Below are 26,838 nucleotides of genomic sequence, written 5' to 3'. Positions count from 1 at the left end.
TCCATACGAAAAAAACTATGTCTAGCATCGTATTATATCCAGCTTTCTACGAATATAAAAATGTACAATCATAAGATTAAAACCAGTTTTTTGGCCTGTGCCTTCGGCCACTCGGGGCTAAAAAACTGGTTTTAATCTTATAATTGTACATTCTATATCCGCGGAAAGCTGTTTATGATACGATGCGAGACATAACTATTATCGCATCGTATTATAGACAACTTTCCGCGGATATTAAAATGAATAATAATAAGAAGCAGTTTGTTAGCCCCGAGTTGCCAAAGGCCCGGGCTAACAAAACTGGTATTAATCTTATGAATTTTTATTGTTATTAAACATACCTTTGTAATATAGTAATGAGCATTAGGTCTAAGTTCTTGGTTGTATAAAACCTCTAGTGGCTCTCTCACTAACTGGATAAGATTTAATCCTAAATAGAAATTAGAGAAAGAGATTATTAAAACGCATTACCTACAAACATAATAAAAATAAGAGGGAATGCCTTGGCCCTAAAACAAGAAATACTTGTTACCTTGGATATTATGACAGGGTAAAATTGTAGTCAATTTAGGTTCCTAACAAGACAGTATTGGTCAGTTCGTTCATCCAGTAAAAGGGGTGTAAAGGGTAGGGGATCATTATTTTAGCCAGCTACAAATTTCACTTGATTAAAGTACATGATAATCTAATGTAGGATCCAAGTAATAATAAACCCATTGGCGCAAGGAATTAAAATAAAGAGTAGAAATAATTTGACCATTTCTATGTTCAATTCAAAAGTATAAAAATTAGTACTTAAAGAAAGGTCGTGTAATTAAAGGGTTGGTTGTCTGCATGATGTTGCCTATTATTGTTTACCTGGTTCTCCATAGACAATTACATACGGAACCCTTTCTCCTGTTCGGGGAATTCTTCTTCTATCTTTTCTTATTCTCTGAAATTTGATAAGTATTTAAATCAAGAGTAATTGTATCCAAATTTTGCGAGGCAATATAATTTTGATAATTTAATTTTGATAAATAAAGAACAGTTTTCTGTAGTACACTTTCAATAATGTGAAATAAAGCTTGCTTAGCAATTTATTTTCATTTCATTTTTGTTTAGTTTAGGGATTTTTTAGCTTTTACTTTTGGTATTTTAGCCAACAAGCGAAATAAATCTAAAAAAATATTTGGGGGGCAGATATAAATCTCGTCAATGTTACTAAGTGTCCCCCCCCCCCAAAAAAAAAGACAGTTGAAAATCACGTATAGATTTCGTATTTTTTTCGAATTAGTTTCGTTGCTGGTATAGGCTGAAAGAACTTACAATTTTGGTCATCTCAAGCGCAGGTACACAAGCTGTTGGTCGGTAGCCCTGCATCCCACGGAACTCCTAAATTCATAGTTTAAGAAATATTTTTTTTTTATAATAATTTGAACTTAACTCTCCTTATCTTTAAAACGTAATCCTGAGACCTTTTTTGGATGTGTTAAGTAAAGTTTGGCGACTTTTATTGACTTTTGATTGGTTGTTTCATTCAGTTGAGTGTGCAAGTGTTTCAAACAATAATTGTTATCTACAGAAGGGGATATTTTGTGTATCCTCATTTCGGATGTACATCTATTTATCGGCCATTGTCTTATATTTTAGATTACTGCCTTGTGATACAGGCAGTAAAAATAAGAAGGATATAAATTTATCTTTAATCTCAACAAAAACGTAAGTTCCGCATTTCTCTAAGAAAATTATTAATTGTTTTAGTTCTTGAAAACAGAGACTATAATTCTCAAAACTATAAGAACAAAAGATGAAAGTATATACAAAAGGTCATAATCAATATGACAATTGAAAACAATAAATAAATAAGTTTTATATGATAAAGAATCTTTGTGTTGTTTCGGCATAAATATCTTAATTTATTAAGGCTGCTAATTAAACTGCTGTGTTATTAAATATTAAAATATAGCAACCTCCATTCCCATTTATATACATAAAACATATATAAACATAAACATATATTTGGGCTAACATCCAGTAATCTAAAGAGATAGACCAATGGCCGATAAATTGATGTACATCCCCAATGATGATACACAAAATTACCCCTTCTGTAGATTACAATTAATGGTTGAACCGTTGGAAACTCAACTAAATGAACCAACCAATCAAAATTCAATAAAAGTTCCCCAACTTGTTAAGACAACGAATAAGAAAACGTTAGGTATCATAAGACTTTGGGGAGCAGTGTTATAAACAGCCCAATGTCCCCTCCTCCCCTGGTTAATATTTATGCATTGTCTTTTATTTTCAAAATAATTATCTCAATTCTTCCCTCTAAAATAAGCGAAGTGTGTGTATGACGTCACATAGCATGACGTAATGCATCTAAAATGTTTGGAACAATATGATTGCCCTCTAATTTGTTATAAATAATTGATTTCAGATTAGGTTTCTACAAAAATACAAATCATTACAGTAAAATGATAAAATGTAACTATCCACCATGTAAAAAACTGTCTCTTGATTTTTTTGTATCCTTATGATTGATAGGGTTCTCGCTAACTACAGAACTGATATGTTTCTCCTATATAAAGGTTTCTTTTACCTTCAAGAAATTTAACTATTTTAGGTATATTTTTCAAATATCTCCATCTCCCCAGAGAAATAATAACTGTAATTAAAAAGGAGAAGGTCGACATACACCCCACCCCCTTCCATCAAAATCATTTAGAGTCCTCTAGGGGTATATATCTGCTAGCAATTATTCAAATAATATTGACATAACGGCTGTGTTTCATTAAATTCGTTTAACTACAGATACACTTAGATTTTTGAAAGCTCCGGTTCGCTACTACTATTAATCAATATAAAATTACAATATAAATAGACAGAAATCGCTTAAAATTAACAAGGCAAGGTGTAATTTTCAATGTTTGTTTTGTTTTAACGTGACGCGTCACATGACGTCATGATCTTGTAGCACGTCTACTATAAAACAGTCCTGCAAGATAAATAATATACTTTTACCAAATAGTTTACCTTTTACCTAATAGGTATACCTATCTATGTAGCAACCTAATAATACCAAAAGACAGAACTAGAACTATTATATTAAACAATTAGACTTCAACGAATGAAGATAAGAACGGCTAAATATAATAAAAACGGAAAGTTGCAGAAAATATATAAACGCCAGGGATCTAAAGGGGTAGGACAATGAATGATATATTAATATTCCTTTCCCCAATTATAATAATCAAAATCATCCCTTATGCAGATAAAACTATTAGATAAAAAATTGAACACTGTTACTTTGTACAAACCAATCTTGCCCCCAAAGTTTTAGGTTAATAAATGATAGAACGAGTTTGTAGTTTAATCTCCCCTTCTTTCTAATACAAAGCTGAAGCGACGATTCGTTGGAAATTATAGACCAGTCTGAGAGCCGTTTAGTAGATATAAAGCAACAAAATTACTTATGCCAATAATGTAAAGACAAGGATAACAACGCCCATAAAAGCGAAGCTAAACATATCAAACAGTTGACAAAAGTAATAATATGTTTACCAGTTTCTGGTAAAGATTTTAGAATTGTTTCGCTTTCCGGATTGTATCCAATTGTTTCAGTAGGACGAATATACCCTACGTTTCGTTTTAAAAATCCCATAAGTTTAAGCCGTAAAGTTTTTTGTCTGAAGATTCAAATCTCGGGAATTTCTGGTCCGAATGCAATGTACTCTTAAGGGAAGCTCTATAAATGTCTTGGGTTGGTTTTAGGCTATTTCCTGGCATATTTTTCCATCCCTAGAAGATAGGGGCTAGTGTAATATACAAAGTATAAGAGAGATGATGATTCGAGGGATCTAAAGGGATAAGACAATGGACGATAAATTGATAATACATCCCTAATTATGATGCACTAAATTGCCCCTTTTGTAGGTTAAAATTAGTGGTTGAAACGTTTAGAACCAACCAATCAAAATTCAATAAAAGTCCCCAAAGTTGTTGAGCCAACGACTAAGAAAACGTTATGAAACTTTGGGGACTAGTGTAATATACAACCATTGTACCCTTCCTCTCTGTCATGACTCGCTCCATGCAAAAATTTGCATGACGTATTTTGAGCATTCATGATTGTAACATGCCCAAAAAATACACAACATCTTGGGATGTATGAGTAATACAACAAGGAGGGTCAACAACCATAAAAGATTATTTAAAAAAAACATGAATGTGGGGGGGGGGGGGTAAGGTTTGACTTTCTTACAGTCAGAGTGGCTTAAATAATATAATAAATAAAGGAGAACCATATCGGTTCAGCGGTTAGTGAGATCCTTCGGTACAGTCGGACAGACAAACAGAGATTCTGTTACTTTCTTTTAAGGAATATTTATCAAATGTACACGATTAGCAAAAATTACAAAAATGGTAAATTTAAAGGTATATTTAAAGAATTATTGCTTAGTAGATAGAGCTTAACAAACTTTTTAAAATTAGACTAACATTCTTTGGCGTAGGGAACCTAATCATAGAAAAACTTCGCTTTTCAAAACCTCTTATCAAACTAGAGTTCTAGATAAATCCGACCCCTTTTAAGATTGATCTAATAATTCCATAAAGAGTTTTAAATAATCTCATCTCAAAACGCCAATGCATTTTCAAATTATTAAATACATCATATTTTCTTATTTTACGAAAATCTAAACAATTTTAACCAGTCAATGGAGTATTAATTCTGCCTAAAGCTATGCCATGAATTTGTGCTGTGGTGTTTTGATAAACAGTTAATTTTAATATAAAAAAAAACATTTAGACAATTTTAGAAAAAAAGCACTAATTTCCTTCCAATATTGCATCGTATTATAGACACTTTCTTAATTATTAATCTAATGATTTTTCTTGTCCAGCGTATATTAATCGATTTCGAAGCCATACTGGAAATAAGTTTGTAATAAATAGTATTTATACCAAAAACTTTTTGAGAGATTTTGCTAAAATTCATACAAAAAAAGTTAAACGTGTTCTGTAAGACGTCCATATAACCACTTCTTATGAAATTTGATTCAGAATAGTAGCGGGAAATCCGCGCAAATTTCCATAAATCAACTGGAGCATTATATCCGACCATATTTCTATAAATAATCTAACCAAAATCCAAAATTTATCAGTCAAACATTTGATATCAAACCACCAAGATCTCAAACAAAACCAAAAAAATAAAATGCTGAACATGTTTTTGAAATCAACCAGCATCAACATAATCCAAGATACGACAATGGCATTTGAGGGGAAGCCTGGAGTTAGCCAGCGGTCAGACAACCTGGAGGATGGAGCTGGAAGGATGGAGTATCACTGGTATCCTGGTAAAATTGATCCATACGTCATTGTTGTTTTGTCTCAGTTGTAACAAGAACAATTCGATACATTTCTCATAAAAATCATTCATTTTAATTCATCATCACAAATAAACAAATATTCAAAATTAAAGTACGAGAACCAATTGCTGCATAAACAAAAGAAAAAAAACAAGATACTCATTATCCATGAATCAAGAAAGCGAAGCGCAGTCTTTCACAGATTCAACATTTATTCTACCAAGGTTGTGACAGAATTTGAAATGCCAAAGATACCTGATTTAAGAAAATTAATGTCTTATTATTGTTTACATTTTTTAATTTCAAAGCATAAATATTAGTAACATGTAACCAGTAATTATCGTGTATTCAATTTTTCGATATAGTCCCTTTCGTGACATCGCCTCTTAAGGAGTGTTTAGTCGTATTTTTACAGTAGCTTTTCTAATATTTTTTAGCCCGTATGGGGAGCTCTGACCCTGCGGGGCAATCACCTAACCTAACCTATCAAAAGCTACTTTGAAAATACGACGAAACGCCTCTTAAGAGGCGATGTCACGAAAGGGACTATAGCCCATTATTTAAATATTAAGTCTTTTAATATTAATTGTTGCACATGTTTAGTAATATAAATACACCTATGCTAGTCTACAAATAATAATATCTATGAATCTTAAACTAAATGCCAAAAAATCCATGAAAATAAAATATATAATAAAATAATTGTCTTATTTACTAAGTATATTTGCGATAACGTTTATTTAATAGATTCTTCCAATTTTTAACATTTACAAAACAGCCTGCTTTATCGCTTCAAGATCCATGTCAGATCTATATAGGAAATAAATGTCTATATATGAGCTCAAGTTTTCTAAAGAATAAATGTTTAAAACTCATAGTGCTCCAATAATCCATAACAAACTCCCATTGATCAGAACGATATGACCCATTATTTTACTGCTTCAAGAATAATTCCTTTTTTTATTTCATGTTGTTATTTGAATTATATTGAAGTATTAAATTTATATTCATAAAACAGAAAATTCTTTTGGATGACAAAAAGGTGACAAATCCTACAACTTATAAATTGAAAGTTCCTACCTTTGCAAATGTGAGGTCTTGAATAGATAGGCTTCCAGACACTAGCTTCATAAACTGACTTTGGACATAACTTTTTACCTGAAATTTTATAGTCAGAATTAAGATCTTCTTTTGGTGGGCTTTTTTTTAGATAATATGGAATAAGAGGCAGGGTTCTAAAGGGATAAGGCAATAGCCGATAAATAGATGTACATTGTACATTTACAACCACAATGATTTTACAAAAATTACCACTTCTGTAGACTGTAGACAATTAGTGGTTGGAATGTTTGGACACTTAACTTGATGAACCAACCAATCAAAATTCTATAAAAGTCCCCAAAGTTGTTAAGCCAACGAATAAGAAAACGTTAGTGTAAAACTTTGGGGACTAGTTGATTAAACACTAAACAGCCCAATGGCACCTCCCTTCCTGGGAAAAAAGTATTAACATGCAAAGAATAAAAATTTTGAAACAATACCTGCGATATATCTTTGGTTTCAAACAAAATTCTAATTGACTTTTCTAGAATCTTGGCTGTCGCTGGTATACCATCTCGTCTTAAAATACAAGTAGTTGGGTGTGTTTCTGTATGTGTGTGTATTTGTTAGTAAAGCTATTTATACTTTTAAGGGGAAGCTGTTAATTTTCAATTTGGAAAAGACTTGCGGACAAATTCTAAATTATAAAAGAAAAGTGCCGTTCCAGGTGGTTAAGGGGATTAATACTATTCTATATTTTCAAAATTTACTCTATGATTGGAAATGTCTGTCAGTTAGAAACGAAAAGTGGATTCGTGAATTTCTCAGCTCATATCATATGTATAGGTATTCTATTGAATAAAGTTTCATTAATTTTACCTACATCATATTTATAATCTTTCTTTTACTCTCTTTTTATTACCTATAGCTGATCGTGATCATCAATATAACTCACAAGGAGGAATGTTTGTCAATCCAGATTTTTTTTGCTTTGTCACTTGTATTTAATAACTATATTTAATTGTTTACCTCACTGTTTCTATTCCTTTAGCATCAAACACTGGTTTCTCCTTAATTAAAAAAAACATCCAATAGCGGTTACCCTTAAAATGTCTAGTAGAGAATAAGACTCGACCACTCCCCCTCTTATTATGAAAAAAGGGAGGAGGGAGTCTTTAATTGCTGTGTATTTCTTTAGGTTAGGTTATATTGGACACTGGGTAGCCCCATTGAGTAAGAGCATTCCGAAGGTGATAGGTAGGTATAGAGAAAAAATCCCCCCTCCCATTTTATTACATCAAAATTTCTGATACAAATTTAAATATTCTGATTAAGGTGATCTACTGATTAAGTTTTCTTTGCAATTTTGTACCTGATTTTTAGATTCATACATGTAACCAACATATCTTTTCTTAGTCTGTAAAATACATGGCAGGTAAACCTGAATGATTTTTTAAAAGATTAACTAATAAGTAAGGACAAGTAATGGAGTTTCAACTATTCAAAAGGGGTTGAAAAGTTTCTGTCGGCTTTCTTCCTAACATTTTTCCCTATTGTTTCATCTCAAAATCATCTTTATCCTATAAGGATATCAACATTTTTATAAATCTAACGTTGAATTTTATACAGCTTATACTAACTAAGAAATTAATTCGAAAAAATTCACGAAAGCTGTCTGTAGTTGGGGTCAACACATCGTAGAAGTGACAACCTCTAAATCTGCCCCCCAAATATTATTTTAGATTTTTTTTGCTTGTTGGTTATACCTTATTCTTGAATTTTATGAGTGAATTTCATCTTCTACTACTTACACGTTTTAAATACGTTATTCAATATTCAGCTATGTTCGAAAAAGGTAACAAAAAAGTTAAGTAATTCCAAGCCAAATTTTAAAAAAATTATGAATGCATTGTTTACAGTATATCTTATCTGCAAGGAATAATATCATGTTAAGAATTTCTTTTTGTTGAATTACAAATCACCTTTTCAAATTTAAGCTTCATAGGTTTAGGATTCATTTCAGTTATGACTTTGGCTATATCTTCTCCAATGTCAAAAGCTTCATCCTTGAAGAATAAAATCAAAATGATCAGATATCAAGGCGCCTTCCCTTAAAGGGCCAGACCTGCACAAAACCACCTCCCATTATTTTGAAAAAAGGGGGGATTTAAGTTTTAACTTTAATTTATACTTTAGATCAGGTTAGGTTATAATAAGTACAGAATAGCCCTTTAGATGTTTAGGATTCAGAGATTTTTTACAAGTAAAAGATGCTAGATGATATAATCATTAAGTGTGGTGGGTATTAGGGGATTTTCCCCCCCACCCCGTTTTTTTTTGAATTTCAAGTACCTAGTGCAGTTGAATTTATTATGCCTTTTGGTTGAAAAAACACTTGTGAAAAAATCCCCTAGTGGAAATAAATGGAAAAACAATTTTTTTTTGAATATTTTACAATAGTTTACCCTGCTATGGTCTAATAAGGTTCTTTAAAACTCTAATTTTTTTTTGAATGATTTTTATAATGATACAAGGTGTAAAACAAAAGTTTTTTTTGTATATTCTTAACTTTCACCTTTGATTTTCCTTTAAGAAGTACAAAGACACTGTCTGTGTCACCGTACACTACTTTGCCACCCCAATCAGGCCGGGACTCGATCACGCGTATTGTTTGCTCCAGAGCTTCCCTTGCCTGAAATATCAGGAATCAAATGCACACAAAAAGTATAAATGGATATCGGGAAAAAAATTACCATAGACCAGTCTCATAAATCAATCATTAAACTTGATAAAATAGGGAAATCACAAAGCCTTTAAAATCACGCAACATTTGTATCATGGAAACTTAAAAATCTAGGAATCGATCTAGCACCACAATTAATAGACAAATCTTGTTGAATAGGCTATAAAAGTTTTCCGGAATTTTAATAAATATAATAGATTTGAAATCTGCATAAAATTTTAAGGAATTTTTATAAAATTCGTTTTTTGTATAATTCTTTATCTATAAGCGCAAATACAAATTAAGTTAAATAATTTTGACATCTGTGATTGGTGGATTGAAAACTATCTACGCTCTGATTGGAGAAGCTTAAGTGACGTACATCATTCAACCAATTAGAGCTCAGGTAGTTTCCAATCCACCTATCCTATTGGTCAAAATTTATTAACTAAAATTGGATTTGCGCTTTTAAATAATGAATTATATAAAAAACGAATTTTATAAAAAATCCTTAAAATTTTATGCAGATTTCAAATCTATTATATTTATTAAAATTCCGGAAAACTTTTATAGCCTATTGTTGAAACTTAATGGAAATATGTAGAATAAACGCATATTTAATCTCTGATAAATTCAGCCGTCAATCCTGAATAGGAATAGAGAAAATCACGAAAACCTAAAATCTTGGAATGGATCTAGCGCCCCAAATTAATAAACAAACCTTAATAAAAAATAAAGAAAATATTTTAAATGTAAAATAAATCTCTGAAAGTTTCAGCATTCCATCTTGAATAGAAATTGAGAAAATTACAAAAGCCTGAAATTCTAGGAATCGATCTAGCACCCCAAGTAACAGACAGATGGACAAAACAATTTATAGATTAAATGGGCATTGGGCATATGTCAAAGGAATCTTCACTAAAAATTTCAGCTGTCTATCTTGAATAGGAGCTGAGTAAATCACGTTTCCACCAAAACGTTTCAATGATTCAGACATACTTACTGGAATATAGACGGAAATTTCAAATTATAGAGAAGCATCGCTACTAAAAAGGCTAAATCAACAGCTGTAAGAAATGTTTGTAATACTACCAGTCTTCAATTTAAAAAAAATCCACTGACCTTAGACACGACACTATCCCCAACCTCAATGCACGGCATTCTCCCGCTAAAATTAGCCGAGGTGTATCCATAGGTCACGTTGGCGATAAGTTTGAGACCCAGCTGGCGAGAATGCAGAATCTTTTGCAGGTCTGGATCCTGCAGACAAAAATATAAATTACTATCCTTGGTAAAAAGTAAAAGGATGTTTGCCTATCTGTAGTATGAAAACATTTTCTGGATCAAAGAAAACGAAGTAGCGGGTTTCGTCGTATTTTCAGAGTATCTTTTTGTAGGTTACTTTATTTTTTTGTAGGTTATTTTATGAAATTAGCCCCGTAGGTTTGGAGCTAGAAAAAGGAGAAAAGATACTGTGAAAATACGACGAAACCTGCTACTCCGTTTTCTTCCCATGATTCCATTTTCTTTTTAAACTTAATAATATGGAGGATTTTTCTACATTAGTTAAACACTTATATGGCTATTTATTAAATATAAAGTTTACCTTTGCATGTTTCTTCATAGATTGCTTAACCATAATCCTTGTATTCAAAATGTCCTAAAATTTTGATAATTCTATTATATAAAGTAGTAAGGGTTTTTTGTTTTAAGCTAAAGATCTCTGAAAATAATGATCCTAAAAGGCTGTACTTTTCAATGAAACTGTGTAAATGTCCTGGGTTGGTATTAGGCTATTTTCCTGGCATACCATGCCCTCCCCTAGAAGTTAGAGACGAAACAACTTGTTATTGTATATTTCAGTGTGCATTCATATCACTAATATATATCAAGTTTTAAGCATTAATATTTATTACAACAACACAGACTACCACTTCCCCTCCAACTTCTCTTATTAAACACTCCTTCTTTTTAAAGTAGGTAGAATCTTTGCTACAAACATTAAAAACAATAATTTTTTTTTTGGCTGCCAAAAAAGTAAAAACTACGGGCTTTTCACAGCAGACTTTAGCAGGTTTAGACTGACCTCCAACATTTGAGGGAGGACTCCACGTCTAATTTCAGGTTTCAGGAAAACTATTCCTCCTAATTGAAAACATTTTCAACTACCTATTAAACCATTTTTATACTTCTTAATTCCATTTGGCATAATATGAGTGTATTTATATTTCGGTCTGATTATTTACAACATACTTTGAATACCATTTACTGCTTCTATTAGGTTTAAAAACGCAATATAAATGGGGGGGGGGGGGGGGGGTTTAATGAGATAAATAACATTATTAAAACTTTTCCTTTAATAATCGTTATCTAAAAAAGATTAATCTTATTTTTCACAATCGGGATGGGAGTTATATTCAGAATTATTTATTCTATTGACCTTTTTATGTTTTTAACATAATTATATCCACGGGATTTAAAGGGATAAGACAATGACAGATAAATTGATGTACATCCCGAATGATGATGCACAAAATTACCCCTTCTTAAGATCATAATTAGTGGCTGAAATGCTTGAACACCCAACTTAATAAAATAACCATTCAAAATTCACTTAAGTACCCAAAGTTGCTAAGCCAACGAATAAGAAGACATTATTGTAAAACTTTGGGGACTAGTTTCATAACAGCTCATTGTCCCTTCTCTCTCTTAATAAATCCTGATTCTTCTGATTTTTGTTTATAATTATAATGTGGTTATAAAAAAATATATGGCTAAAATCAAAATGGCAAATGTTTTCACTCCTGGAGAAATAGTGACATAATCCTTAAGAACTTCTAATCTTTCTGGTGAAATTTGAAGCTGTGTACAACCAAACTGATATATACCTGAAATTGTTTTGCCTGTTGTATATATTTATGTTTTCTTTATGTGCATTTTGTCTGTTTGATCCTTATATAAAAGTTAAAGGATGTAGGTCTATGTGTGTGCTTAAAATTTGCTCTTATTATATGTTGGCTACGCTCCTAGAGGGGGGGAAGGAGAAGAACTCGGCCCCCATTTCAATTCTAAATAGAATTTTTTTTTTTTTTTTGGGGGGGGGCATTTTTTCTAAGGGAGAATTCTCTTTGAAGGGTGAAGGTACCCTCCCCAAAGATAGATGAAAATCTTCCCTGGACCTGTGAGAAGCTACACTGTAAAGGAGAATCATGTCGATTCATCGGCGGTTAGTGAGATCCTTCGCTACAGACAAAAAAGCTTACTACTTTATATAATAGGATAATGATAAAAGTTATAACCTGGTTCACCCATCTTATCAATTCTGCCGAGGCAAGTAGAGTAACAGTAGTTGTACCCAATAATAATACTTGGATATAAACTTTGAAAATCAAGTACTATTACAGGGTCGGTGTAAAGCCTGAAGTAGATTCATTAATTGAAGTAAATTGAAATAGAAATTGTCTTGTTATTTTTTCCTGATGAAAATTTACCGGGAATAGTCCCTTTCGTAACATCGCCCCATAAAGGGCGATTCGTCGTATTTTTAAAATGGCTTTTTGTAGGTTAGGTTAGGTTATATTGGGTTAGGTGATTGCCACACAGGGTTAGGTAATTGGCCCCGCAGGGGCTAGAAATAGGAATAAAGCTACTGTGAAAAATACGAAGAATCGCCCCATAAGGTGCGATGTTACGAAAGGGACTATACCCAATTTGCCTAATGAAATTAAATCCTTCTTCTGCATTGAGCACAACATTAATGATATACAAGCAACAACGCCATTAGAATCTAGAAACTTGGTATTAGGAAAGGCTGAGTCGGGCTAGAAAAATAGCTTAAAACCGTTCAAAGACTTAAACCTGAAAATAAAGTAGCCTAAAGTATCTAAAATAGAGAACCAAATATGTTAAGTAATTATTGCGATCTTATGCTTCAGACAAACATCATTCCTACTTTATATAATAGGATAAAGTTTACTGTTATTTACCTGGATTCAGGTTCAAGGAGGAGAGCAAGGTATTCTGGAGCCGCCTGGGCGGCCAACTGCTGGCGGGTTGGCGATACAGGTACATAGTTGCGTGGCTTTGCTAGCCGCAGCATGCTAAACAGATATTGATAATGGTTTTAAATAAGTGTTTCATTAAGAAGTGGAATTTAATCTGGCAAAACAAATACCCTAGCTGAGAATATGCAAAATATCCAAGAAAATTACCAAAACTTAAAAAGTAACGTTTACATCTTTTGAAGCATGACATACGGACAAAATAATGTATAGATTATTTTCCCATTTGTTATAGGAATCTTCACTAAAAATTGCAACTGTTTATCTTGAATAGCAGCTCCAGGATTATCACATTTCCCCAGTAGCGTTAAGGACTGACAAACTGACGGGCGAACAGACAACGTGAATTAAAGAGTAGTCCCGCTTCTTTCAAAAAAGGGTAGTACTAGTATTATCATTGTACGTACACCTTTATCGCCCTCCCATGGACGCCCTTATATATAAAGTTTATCTTTTTGTTTGTTTACCTGGATTCAACTCTAAACTGAGAACCTCTGCTGATAACTTCATAAAACTGGATTCCAAATAATCTTGCCAGCTCTGATGTCCTGCACAAAAGATAAGAATAGTTATTCATCGTGTAAAATAAAAAAAATTAAGATAAAACCCAGTTGGCGGAGAATAATGCTGGTGTTAACAAAATGGCCATGTTTTTTTTGATTTCAATATTTGTGGAAAATTGTCTTTAATACGATACTATGCATGAATTTTTCGCTAAAGCTGAGAACAGGTTCTAATCCACCGGATATTAATCCGTTTCAAAGCCATACTGAAAAAAAATTTACATTTTTTTATTTATAGGAATTTCTACCTACTTAATTACCAATAGTTTTAATACTGCCTGTGTCTTAAGATTTTTTTTCAGCATGTTTTATATATTGCTTTGATTGACATTTTTCGTTTAAATGAACAATTCTTGTAAATGATCCTTGAACATCAAATCAGAATTACTGAGCACTGCGAATTTTAAAAGAAAAAAAGTTGACCCTCAAAATTTCACCTTAAAGTGATACTTTTCTAATAGTTTATAGTCCACTAACTCGTAAGCAGTAAGAATTCAAATCCATTAAGTCCCTTCTAACGAGATATTGGCAACTTTTAGCACACATTTTTGCAAACGGCAATTATTTCCTTTATTTGAAGTTTTGTATAATAACATTTTCATAAAAGTTTTCAGTAATAATCATTTAAGATCCATTGTTGAGAAAAAATAACTGAAAAAATGTGTTTTCATGCAAAATAAGCTTAAAATCTAATGATTTTAAATATTTGCGATTTAATGGTAAAAAATAATATTTTTTTTCTTTTTGATAGCCTGAATATGTTTAATTTTGTTTTTTATATAATCTATTCTTTGAATAGACATGCATATTCTTGCAGATTTTTAAAAAAATTTAAAAAATCAAAAATCGAAATTAATCAAAATTTATCTATAGCCTTTGAAAAATACTTTTGATATTTTTAACCTATATAATCAATAAAATCAATGAAAAATAAAAAAGTTTTATAAAACAAACTTTTGGAAAAGGTTTAAGATAACTTCATAAAATTTGCATTTAAGTAGGATATTTTTCTTGTCTATTTTAAAAATGCAAATTAAACATAGTTAACGAAAATTTAATTAGCAAGAATAGTAATAGAATATTTCAATAACTACTTAAACCTTTTTGTGGCTATGTTATTTATTTAAACAAAAAATCTATTTTGTCAGAATTATAAAAATAATGAAATATTTTCAAACAAGCTTGCAAAATAAACGTAATTTTATCAAACTTCCTCACAGTTTTTAGAAGATATTGTTGTAAAATATTAATTATTAAAATAAAATCTTTAATTTACAATGTTTAAAACATCTAAAAGTAAATTCTAAGCAAAATTAGATTTATTCTCTAGATTTAGAGTAGCTGCGCTACTTAAAAAAACATCTAGTATTGAAACCTACAGCTGATCAAAAATCAATAGTCATAAATTGGTGGTTTACAGATATCTAAACATATATATACACCTTACAGATTTATTTTTAAGATGGAATGTAAAGTATATTATACGAGATGTCATTTAGTCAAATTTTAAACAAAATAATTTTCATTAATTCATTAACAAAAAATAATGTTATAAATTTAAACTCACAAAGAGACTATTGTGTATTTTATTATTATGTTCTTTCTGCAATCTGATTCAAAACAAACTTTTTCTCTCATTCAAGTCAGGGATGAGTTTAGTACCAAAAAAATAAAACAAGTTGAAATACTTTCAATTTAATTTGATATTATTGTATAATATTTTCTTTTATATATAATTTAAGAAATATATTTATAAAATATTTACCTGTCATAAAGACGACATATAAAAACAACATCCTTATAAGGAAATTAAAATCTATTTTCAAAATTTTCAAATTCATTTTATGCTTAAGAAGGGACGAGAAGGAATTGAAATTCAACATTAACTTGTTATTTTGCTTGTATATTTATCATATTTGTTTACAGTTTATTGGTAAAGTTTGGTAATACTTTATTTCGAGTCTATCATGCAGTGTGAGATGGGTTTTTGAAAGATGCCGCGTTTTTTCGACAATTTTTTAGACATTGATTGATTGAACGAAGACGATGAAAGAGGACTATCCACGAACAAGAGCACGTGATTCTAAGTACCTTCCAGCATTGATCCTGAGTATTTTCTTTCAGAATATAATAGGTCACTATCAATAAATAATATATTGACGAAAAAATTTATGTTTCACCACTTCAAGTTGAAGAAAAGTAAAAAAATGTCCACCATTTTTCGTTAAAATTCTATCAAACGTTTTGTTGAGTTCGGGGTGTCTTTAATTGTCCATGTTGTCAAATAATAAAAATAAAAAAAAGTCAAAAGCACATTTACTATATCTCATATGTATGTTTAAATTAATGCTAATATGGATTAATTTACAATCTATATAACACGAGTATTCGCATATGTATCTTCAAATATCCATTTTATTAAAAGAATTAGCTTCATAAAATTTTTCAAAATCAATTAAAATACCTAAAAAAAACATGGTGAAACATAAATTTTCTCGTCAATATATTAATAATATATGGTGTCCTATTCTATTCTGAAAGAAAATACATAGGATCAATGCTGGAAGGTACTTAGAATCATGTGCTCTCGTTCGTGGATAGTCCTCTTTCAACACAGAGTATACAACATAAGAATTCAAAATTTTAAAATTATTATTTTAGCCATTTGTAAGAATTCAAATATTAAAATGTCTAATACAACTTAAATCCATTTTCGCTGCATATTTATTAATGCATCATGCATCTTTTTAGAGCTGTGTTAGACATTATACAAATGACTAAAATAATAATTTAAAATTTTGAATTCTCAAGTTGTATACCCTGTTAAAAACCTTATTTCATCTTGAAGATCAATGCCCCGTACGATTTTAACAGAGTATTCAACTTATGAATTCAAAATTTTAAATTATTATTTTAGCCATTTGTATAATGTCTAACACAGCTCTAAAAAGATGCATTAATAAATATGCAGCGAAAATGGATTTAAGTTGTATTAGACATTTTAATATTTGAATTCTTATGTTGTATACTCTGTGTTGAAATCCCATCGTCTTCGTTCAATCAATCAATGTCTAAAATATTGTCGAAAAAACGCGGCATCTTTCAAAAACCCATCTCTGGTCAATATGGACGTATGTCCATGCCAGAGATATATACAGCAGCTGCGCTTTTTAATTATACTTAGTTAATACCTGGATAACAAATCCAATTTTGCCATAATATCATTGTGTATCTCAAGTCTCATTAACATATGTTCAGCGGCCTAAGAAAAAATAAATTAGCTTTAGATGTTAGAAATTTGTTTTTAATATAAAATTCTTAATAGGTATACAAAAATAATTTTTTCTTCATAAGAAGTATAAAGTTAGATTTGTTCAACAAATTTATAGAAAAACAGGATTCAAATCAGTAGCGTGCGGAAGGGGGGTGTCAAGTCAACTTCTAAAATTAGAATTAGGTAGGCCTCCTTCCCCTTTTTACCCCCCCCCCCCAACTGTTTCATACACCCCTTATGAATTGCTGTGCACGTCGCTGATTCAAACAATGAATATCACTAATTACACAAATTACAGACAGTTTAGACTAAGATATTGACAATAGACCAACAAGGTTACCTAAAAGAGTAGCTTAACAAGGATGAAAATATCCTTAAAAGTAAAGCTCTTGAACCGTAGGACAAACGAACATTAACATCTGTAGTGTGTCAAAACTGTCTAAGCAGAATATAATGTATCTGTGCTAAAAAACTTGCTTACATTATTAGGACTTAAATATAGAGATGCTTCGCTTTTAACATTGTACCTTGATATAATAGGAATCATTTTTTTTCCAAAAATCCGTTTAATAGGATAGATATATCACATAAAATGTTTTTGTTATGAAGGTTTAAAAAGCGAAAAATTTTAAATGAACGTACAGAATTTATGCTAACGATTATAAAGTTGCTACGCTTCCTAAATCGTACCTAACTGTTATAGGAATCATCATTCAAAGTTTGAAATCTATATGACAATTCTAACATGTCTAAATAAATAAAAAGAGCTAACCATTCTGGACGAACGAAAGTACCGACCCTAATTATAGAAAATCCTCGTTTTTAAAAACCAAGACTACCTGGTATCGTGTTCTATGACTTTTCCAAGCTTTATAGAGGACCCCAGGACTAATATATGGTATTCTTTTCCCCAATACTGCCTGGCAAACATTCTGTAGGGTGTAGCTGTACAGGGCTAGCTCGGATCTTAATAACCTACATGCTTATGTATATATAAAAGTAGTTTCGTGTGCGTCTAAGCAATGAACGCAGTGTAACCTTTTAGGGTTATATTAAACTTTGGGTAGTATGTCTTCTGGAGATTTTGTCGAACAAAGGGTGTAAAGAAAAAATTAAAGGTAAAAGGTGGAATATGCATCCATCCAAAAAATTACATAGTTATCCCCTGTTTTGTTGGCCCCGAGGTATTAAAAACCAAGGTCATTATGACATTTGTTTCTTACCAATAGATGTTTTGGGGGAAAAGTATTCGCTAAGAAAAAAATTCCTTGAAACATTTGTTAACAGGAGACCTTAAATAAAGATTACCTCCAAGAATTAAAAATAATTCTTCCAACCAAAATAATTTCAGAAGTATGGTCTGCTTGATATTGGGCTCCTAAAAATTTACTAATAACTATGGGTAATAACTCAAAGTTAAATTTTCCTAGGACTCACACCCAAGGTAAAAGGATAATTACATAATACATTGTATTACTGACAAATCCTAAATAAACTAGCTCCATTTATTGAAAATGTATGCTTTAAAGGAAAAACTGACAACTAATAACTTTTTCTGCCTAATGTGTTTAATAAAACTACCACTTTGGTTATAAAAAATACAACTTTATATTTTAATTAATACTAGTGAAAAATAATAATAACATTTTCCTTTTTCAGGAGATTTCAATTAGCAATTTGCATCATCACTTAAAAAAACATTTTCCTGAATTATAAAATAAATTTAAAAACAAAAATATAATTGACGTAAAAAGACATTTTTTTTATAATTTCCATGTAATTTGTAATTATGAATAAAATACAAATTTAGATGTTTAATTAAGAAAATGAACAATGCATGTTGAGCTGATAGCCTGATCCTTCGCCACAGACGAAAAAAGCTTACAATAGGATGAATGTATATTTTGAATGTAATGTCAGGCGTATGACAAAGCTTACCTGGAGTTTCTGGGTCCTCGGTCATTTTACTATCCTTGACACTGTCCTTACCTGGAGTTTCCGGGTCCTCGGTCATTTTACTATCCTTGACACTGTCCTTACCTGGAGTTTCTGGGTCCTCGGTCATTTTACTATCCTTGACACTGTCCTTACCTGGAGTTTCCGGGTCCTCGGTCATTTTACTATCCTTGACACTGTCCTTACCTGGAGTTTCCGGGTCCTCGGTCATTTTACTATCCTTGACACTGTCCTTACCTGGAGTTTCCGGGTCCTCGGTCATTTTACTATCCTTGACACTGTCCTTACCTGGAGTTTCCGGGTCCTCGGTCATTTTACTATCCTTGACACTGTCAGGTATCCGAGATACCAGTGGACACATGTTAAATCCTAAACATTTTATTTTATTTTATTTTTTATATTACTTTTTGAACACATCCACTTTAAATTTGCTGTATGTGTGGAGATGCGATCCTCAATTTTCAAATTCTTTGAACGTACATATAAGACTTTTACAGAAATGCTTCGCATCCACATCTATCTATCTATGCTTGATATAAAGTCAACACTTTATAGAGCAGATTATGAACATTTGATTGACGTGTGCCCCGCAATTATCCAGTAGCAATCAGGCGCAAGACATAATTACTTTAGCTAGGCCCAAGGCAATATTTGTATCCTTTTATGCATTCATAGGCCTATCTCTACCTATATGACACCATATATGGGTAACGCTAGCCTATTCATGGTAATTTGTATGTGATTTGTTAATAGTATATGTTTATTAAAGACATTATGTTTATTGTTAAAGTAATCATGTAAATAATCAGTACAAATATGTATGCCTACAACCATGCCTGATTTACGTCACATATTAACACACAGACATTTAATTGTACAGACAAACACTAAGATCCTGGTCCAAAGCTAATGTTATAGCATGTACCTCTTAAATTTAGTTAGTTATTTATTGACTCTCCAACCATCAACTTCTCTTTCTGGCTTTAAAAGGTAATGACTTAGTTGTTTGGCATGCATTGTAGTTTAAATTTAGGCCCCTTAGTACTTAGATGAGTTGAGCTCAGGCCTTATGTTAGAATTCTAACACTTAGCACAATTCACTGCTTGGGACTTAGGGCACATTTCTGTCCTACTCTACTTATGATTTTAACACTTATCCTGTAAATATTTTCATACTTAACTTATGCTCTTGTAATATAAATACACTTTATAAAAACATTTTCCTTCCTTAATACTTAATATACTTATATAATTCTAATCGAATATCAAAACCAACCATTTATTCTTAGATTAAAGCAACATAATACTTCGCGTGGGTCTTTTGTTGAGCCTCCACCAGCTCAACCAAATTCGTATTATACTTGTGGGAATAAAGGGTTAAGCATTCTAAACAAACGAACCGACGATGAGAATGTCTATGTGTATTGCAGTAAAAGTAGGTTTTTAGTAGTACTCATAGAAGAGCGGTCTCCATACCTAAATTTGGACAAACGCCCCATTCGCACACACATGTGTAAATGGCAGTCCCCCGTTAAGACAATAGCCGATAAATGGAGGTGCATCCCCGATGATAAATAACAAAACTGATTGAAACGTTTAGACACATAAACTTAATGAACCATCCAATCAAATTTATATAACAAAGCAGTGTGTGTTTATGTCTCTCTGTCTATGTTGACCATCAGATATGTTTGTTATAAGCAGGAACAAGGGACCAAGATAAACAATTTTACTAAAAATTTCTCAAAATATTTCCCTATTTATTTTTCTTCCTACCCACTTCCCTTTGGTCATATTACAAAATAAGTTTTACCCTAAATTTACCCGAGATTATCTAAATTTTTGGCAATTTCAAATAGAATTTATTTTCTCGTATTCATTCGAATCCGGTGGATAGGAACCGGTTCTCATCCATACGAAAAAACTATGTCTAGCATCGTATTATATCCAGCTTTCTACGAATATAAAAATGTACAATCATAAGATTAAAACCAGTTTTTTTTAGCCGGTGCCTTTGGTACCTCGGGGCTAAAAAAAACTAGTTTTTATCTTATGATTGTACATTCTATATCCGCGGAAAGCCGTTTATAATACGATGCGAGAAATAACTATTCTCGTATTCATTCGAATCCGGTGGATAGGAACCGGTTCTCAGCCATACGAAAAAACTATGTCTAGCATCGTATTATATCCAGCTTTCTACGAATATAAAAATGTACAATCATAAGATTAAAACCAGTTTTTTTAGCCCGTGCCTTCGGCAACTCGGGGCTAAAAAAACTAGTTTTAATCTTATAATTGTACATTCTATATCCGCGGAAAGCGGTTTATAATACGATGAAATAACTATTCTAGCCCTAAGAGGTTTTGATGTATATTTTGTGGGAGGATAGGACACAACTTCCACAGTACTGTATATAAGTATACGAAATTCTACAAAGTTTCGATGAATTGGTTTATAACATGATACGTGTTTTCAACTTTTGTGAGCACTTTACAGTCAACGACATATAAACTTCAATTCAACTAAAACAAAAAGCCTTCCTTTAACAGACACTTAATTTTTTTATGTAAGTGAAAATTACCTAAATGAAAAGATCGTTGAAACAGGAAGCCCCAAGAATCCAACTGAATTTCATAACCTGAAATGTATGCTTTGTAAAATGAAACATCCTTGTGAGAAAAATATCATTAACATTTTTCTCCTTTTCAAATTCAATTTCAATTGAAACTTTTTGTAAGCATAATTTATTTTTCTCCAAACATAATTTGAAGACTGACAGAGAGTGATAAAAAATATATGTAAATGAAGGAAAAGTGTTGACTGTTCTCTTTAGGGTGGGAACTGTTTTCCTCTTATAATAGATAAAATATTTGCCTATTGTTATATTCTTAAAGTGTAACATAAACATTAACATTTAAAATAAAATATAATGCAGTAAAAGTGAGAAAAAAATTAAGTCTTATGCAGTAAATGTAATGGTTACGATTATAAAAATGAAAAATCAGAGATTGCATTGATACTAAAACAAGTTATATATCTTTTCTCTTTTTATTTCAAAAAAGTACTTTTTTTCAGAGCATTTCAGTCATTATTTTTAAATAAATTCGTTCTTTGTGTCAAACTTTTGACAGGGACAATAACCTTGCGGGCTTATACCTTCAATGCCCTAACCCTTCAGGGCTACCCAATACAATATAACTTAACCTGAACTAAAAAACCACACACTAAAAACTACAATATACCCTCCTCCACCCCTTATTTCAAATTTATTTCTAAATTAGTCTGGGAAGGCGGTTCAGTGCTCGACTATCTACTTTGAGGGAAACTACTAAAAAAGGTTTAACCTGCTAAAATATCCGGATCCACATCTCTGACTAGACGGACAACATTCTTGAATAAAAGATCTTCACTTTCTACGTATCTTACTCTCCAACCTTGGGTTAAGATAATATTTATTTATCGCGTCATCGTATTATACCTAGACATCTTTCCGCGGATATTAAAATGAAAAGATTAAAACCAGTTTTGTTAGTCCAAAGGGACCGAAGGCTCGGGCTTACAAAACTGGTGTAAAATTTAAGATTTTATTTTCAATTTTAAAAATTTATAATTGATTTTAACCTGTGATTCCTGTTCTGGCCAGAAGATTCTGTTTTGCAGGACTCACAATAATACATCCGTATTTTGTACTGTCCTGTCGAACTATACTATAGAAGATTCCCTAAAAAGTACAATTTTCTTAAATGTTAAAACAAGGATGATCTGACAGTACTAAAATAGTAGCGTAGCTTTTGTGGTGATAAGCATAACATTTATTGGTTAGGTAATAAACTTGAAATAAATTGCGTAAATAAAACAAGGATGACAAAATCCATAAGTAGCGAAGCTCAAAAATTATGGATGGACATCAGGAAGAACTATATAGCAGTGTCATAATAAAATAAACATTAAACTTGGTAAAATAAATCATGAAACCTTAAAAACTTTTTTAGAATAATGGGCTTTTGAAGCATTACAGACAGATCCACTCAAAGACATTTTTAGGGGTATATTATAAAATGTTTTTTTTGAATTTGTGAAACTTTCTATTACCATATTAAACATCTCAATTAGGGACTTATCTAGTAAGAAGAAAGTAAAAATCTAGGAATCGATCTAGCACCCCAACCAACAAGCAAATCTTAATGAAACTTTATGGAAATATGTAAAATTTGAACTTATTCAATCACTGAAAATTTCAGCTGTCTATCTTGAATAGGAGTCGATAAAATCACGAAAACTTGATTGATTAAACTATCATAATCATCTTTTTATGTTTCTGTTCCCCCATTCTTAAATTTTTTTAATGGGATTGGGGGTAGACTCCCTTTGTCTATAATGCACAGTAAAATAGTATTTACTAACCTCAACAGGGTCAACAAGAGGGTCTGGATAAAGAGGAGGACGGGATTGAGCCAGCACCTCCATGACCAGCATACTCAGATGGTCGTTCCTGGCGGCTTTGGCAGCTTTCTGAAGGTCTAGCAAGGGTGTTGGGCTGCTGACTGCAATTAAAGAAAGTTATTTCAAACTTTAAATGGAAATCAATAATCACATTCACCAGAGATGGAGGGCCGGGGGCTTTGGGCTGTGTATTACTGTTAGTTACTCAATGCTTTGTTATGACGTTTTCTTATTCGTAGGCTTAATAACTTTGGGTACTTATAATAATTTTGATTGGTTAGTTTAATACTAGTAATGTCCAAATGTTTCAACCAATATTTTTAATCTACAAAAGGGGTAATCTTGTTTATCCTCATTATGGATGTATATTAATTTATCATCTATTGTCCTAAGTTATCCCTTAATAATCCTGAGCTGGATCTTTAAATCATTTTAGTGGTGAGCCAGATCGGGGTGAGCCAACTTTCCACCAATGAGAGCACAGCATTTTATGAAATGCCGCGCTGTGATTGACTGAAATTCGGCGCGCCCCGATCTGGCTCACCACTAAAATGATTTAAAGATCCAGCTCTGATAATCACCAACTTATAAGAATCAATTCCATGATCCTGACAAGTCTTTGAACAACTGAAACCAACGAATTGTTAATACCTAGATAACAAATAGAAATGTAAACAAACCTGATATATGACCTTCTACATAGGATGCAGAATCTTTCTTTTGTTTTGGTGTGAGGTATCTTTTCATGAGTTCTGTATCATTCAACTTCTCAAGAATACTGTGGGGTATTCCAGAGTCATCTGATACAAGTTTTATCATTATATTTGACTTCAACAATACAAATAAAAATCAAGTAATGAAAATTGTGTCCTTGTCGAAATTAATCCTGTTTTATTAGATATTTATACTGTCTAATTTATGGCAAATTATGTTGAAGTCGACCCCCTACTTGCAATTGTAGTTTTAAAAAGAAAAAACAATATTTGTAGCCAATTTCTCTTGGGAGGGTGGTGGTACCCTACCCCAAAAATTAAAATAGTTATGAAACTTCCCAGGATGTGAAGCTACCCTGTAAAAAAGAACTGAGTTCAGTTCAGTGGTTAGCGAGATCCCTCGGAACACACAGACAGACAGACATAGATCTTTTTACTTAAACAAAAGTAATTTGGATTTACATAAAATGAAAAACAAAAACAGAAAAATTATAAATTAAGTGAATCCATGTCAAGTATGATGTTAGTGCCTGAAAGACTTTTATTTGTCATGCTTTCATTCGATAAAGTTTCATTTGAAGTTGAAATTTCACTTGTTTGTATCCTCTCATTATTCTGGGCAGGATTTATATAAGTATCACAATCAGCTTGAGTTGTATCATCATCAACAAGCATACAATTGGAATCATCATTGTTTTCAACATCATCGCCAAGTGTAGTTGTGTCAGCAAGATCATCTTGTTGTGGCAATTGCCAGGAGATTCGCCGTTTTAACTTTCTTCTTGCCATTAACCGTTTACCTATAACATAATTAAAATAAGGGTGATTTACATCAAAGTTGCCGGTAGAACACTAAGCCCTCCTCCTTTTTGGAGAAAATTGAAAAAAAGAATGGGTGGAGGGGTTAATGCCTTACCCGTCTGTAAGGGGACGATTATTAAAAAAACATTATTATTAAGGGGGGGGGGGGAAGTTCTGACACATTTGCGTAAACAGTGAGTATAGGCTTTATCTTTGGACTGAGAGGATAGGTTATTAGGGATAAAATCATTCTTATATGATGAATTTCCCCCAGATTTAAGATTTTTTGGATAGGCCTCCAGGTTCCGGAGCTCCAGGCCTCCAGGTGGTCTCTGTACAGGTAAAAATGAAAAAAAAAATTTTTTTTAAAGAGTGAGATGTCAGCTTATGAGACAAAATATGTCTACGTTTTTTCTTCAAATATGTGAATAACAATTAAAAAGAAGCATATTTTGTTTTATAAGTTAATCTCTAACTCTTCAAAAAAAAAATCTTATTTTTAATTTTTACCTGTACAGAGACCACCTGAAGGCCTGGAGCTCCGGAACCTGGAGGCCTATCCAAAAAATCTTAAATCTGGGGGAAATTCATCATATAAGAATGATTTTATCCCTAATAACCTATCTTCTCAGTCCAAAGATAAAGCCTATATTTACTGTTTACGCAAATGTGTCAGAACTCCCCCCCCCCCCCCTTGAATACAAGATTATTTCTCTTACTATAACTTAAAACTGACGGACAGACGGGTTTATCTTGTCTTTAAAGCAGATACGATACTACTAAACATACCATGACTTTGTTTCAATAGGGGCGTGTCAAATAAATCTTCCGTAACTTCAGGAGATCCTTCAAACATATCATCAGATATTCGTCGTTTCAGAATACTTTTACTTTTGGTTATAATTACAGATGGGGGAGTTTGTTGTACACGTGTATCTGAATCCTCCTGGCATAGTCTGATAATTCCAGGTAGTGATGGAGAATCCTGATTAATCCATAGCTTCATTTAGAAACTTATTTAGTCAAAATCAAAATATTTTTCAAATTAAATAACTAGGTACCAATTATTTTAACAAAATTGTACTAGTAGTCACTTTGATATCAACAAAGTATTCAATGACACAAAAATAAATGAAAAAGGAGAAAAAAGAAATGGGATTAGGGCACTTTTGAGTGAAGTTAATTGCTTATTTTTTCCTTACGTTTTCAAGGTCTGTATGATAGATTTATAGCGTTAACAACTGAAGTTTTCATTACTGCAAGTATTTATCTTTATTCTAATGACTGAACATTTTTCTCTTTTTAGTAAAAAAAATTCAACCCGATGACATAATCATCAGAGCTGAGCAGCCTCCGCCTGTAAGCCTCAAGGAAATCAACTTTTTACAATTATTAAAATCAGCTGGAAGTCTAAACGTGACCCAAACATGGCATTCCCTCTTTTTTTTAATAAAAAGGCGCAGCTGCCGAGCCCTGATTATAATGCATACCAATTTTTTTTGAATTTAGGAATAGGTAAAATATCTAGGTAATTGATTGGTTGTTAGTTGTTACAAACTAACAGAGTTCATAATTTTCCACTAAAAAATCTAGTTATCTTGATTGGGTTGTAAATATATTGCTACTATATAATAAATCTATTTCTCTAGTACAAGCCATATCTTGAACACATTTGATCCAATTTTTAAAAATTATTGGAAAAGAAAAGATTATGTGCTAAGACTGAACTATTCCTTGGTTGGTGTAGGTTGTGATGAGATCTGGGAAGGAAGTATCAGGTCCTGGTCAGTTTCCTCTTCATCTAACACATTGGCCAACACGTCTAGTGCTAAATTTAAAAATTTCACAATTATTTTTTTATGTGTTTTAGATAGATTTAGCAAAAATATTACATGTCATAAAT

The 26,838-nt window shown here is 31.8% G+C and overlaps 1 protein-coding gene across 1 annotated transcript in view; it reads right to left on the bottom strand.

Moving 5' to 3' along the window:
* The window catches only part of LOC145326242 (DNA polymerase zeta catalytic subunit-like), a 35,356-nt gene extending 8,597 nt beyond the window's left edge, over positions 1 to 26,759 (bottom strand). The window contains exons 1-28 of the mRNA XM_080169444.1: positions 26,671 to 26,759; positions 25,725 to 25,922; positions 24,665 to 24,934; positions 24,102 to 24,221; positions 23,383 to 23,522; positions 22,600 to 22,699; positions 22,323 to 22,412; positions 21,560 to 21,616; positions 19,263 to 19,343; positions 18,327 to 18,396; positions 17,858 to 17,993; positions 16,936 to 17,006; positions 13,649 to 13,729; positions 13,107 to 13,220; positions 12,420 to 12,538; positions 11,927 to 12,008; positions 11,207 to 11,267; positions 10,727 to 10,780; positions 10,243 to 10,380; positions 8,974 to 9,090; positions 8,381 to 8,464; positions 7,771 to 7,839; positions 7,428 to 7,468; positions 6,899 to 6,977; positions 6,438 to 6,515; positions 1,309 to 1,374; positions 859 to 934; positions 342 to 430 (exon numbers count right to left, since the gene is read on the bottom strand). Coding sequence (XP_080025570.1) covers positions 342 to 430; positions 859 to 934; positions 1,309 to 1,374; positions 6,438 to 6,515; positions 6,899 to 6,977; positions 7,428 to 7,468; positions 7,771 to 7,839; positions 8,381 to 8,464; positions 8,974 to 9,090; positions 10,243 to 10,380; positions 10,727 to 10,780; positions 11,207 to 11,267; positions 11,927 to 12,008; positions 12,420 to 12,538; positions 13,107 to 13,220; positions 13,649 to 13,729; positions 16,936 to 17,006; positions 17,858 to 17,993; positions 18,327 to 18,396; positions 19,263 to 19,343; positions 21,560 to 21,616; positions 22,323 to 22,412; positions 22,600 to 22,699; positions 23,383 to 23,522; positions 24,102 to 24,221; positions 24,665 to 24,934; positions 25,725 to 25,791 — 2,550 coding nt within the window. The 5' untranslated portion in view covers positions 25,792 to 25,922; positions 26,671 to 26,759. The remainder of the gene's footprint in view (positions 1 to 341; positions 431 to 858; positions 935 to 1,308; positions 1,375 to 6,437; positions 6,516 to 6,898; positions 6,978 to 7,427; positions 7,469 to 7,770; positions 7,840 to 8,380; positions 8,465 to 8,973; positions 9,091 to 10,242; positions 10,381 to 10,726; positions 10,781 to 11,206; positions 11,268 to 11,926; positions 12,009 to 12,419; positions 12,539 to 13,106; positions 13,221 to 13,648; positions 13,730 to 16,935; positions 17,007 to 17,857; positions 17,994 to 18,326; positions 18,397 to 19,262; positions 19,344 to 21,559; positions 21,617 to 22,322; positions 22,413 to 22,599; positions 22,700 to 23,382; positions 23,523 to 24,101; positions 24,222 to 24,664; positions 24,935 to 25,724; positions 25,923 to 26,670) is intronic.
* Between the last annotated feature and the right edge of the window lie 79 nt (positions 26,760 to 26,838).

Source organism: Acartia tonsa, chromosome 8, assembly GCF_053477335.1.
Source record: "Acartia tonsa isolate MP-2025a chromosome 8, ASM5347733v1, whole genome shotgun sequence".
Classification (NCBI taxonomy): domain Eukaryota; kingdom Metazoa; phylum Arthropoda; class Copepoda; order Calanoida; family Acartiidae; genus Acartia; species Acartia tonsa.
This window is presented reverse-complemented; position numbering and strand designations above follow the sequence as displayed.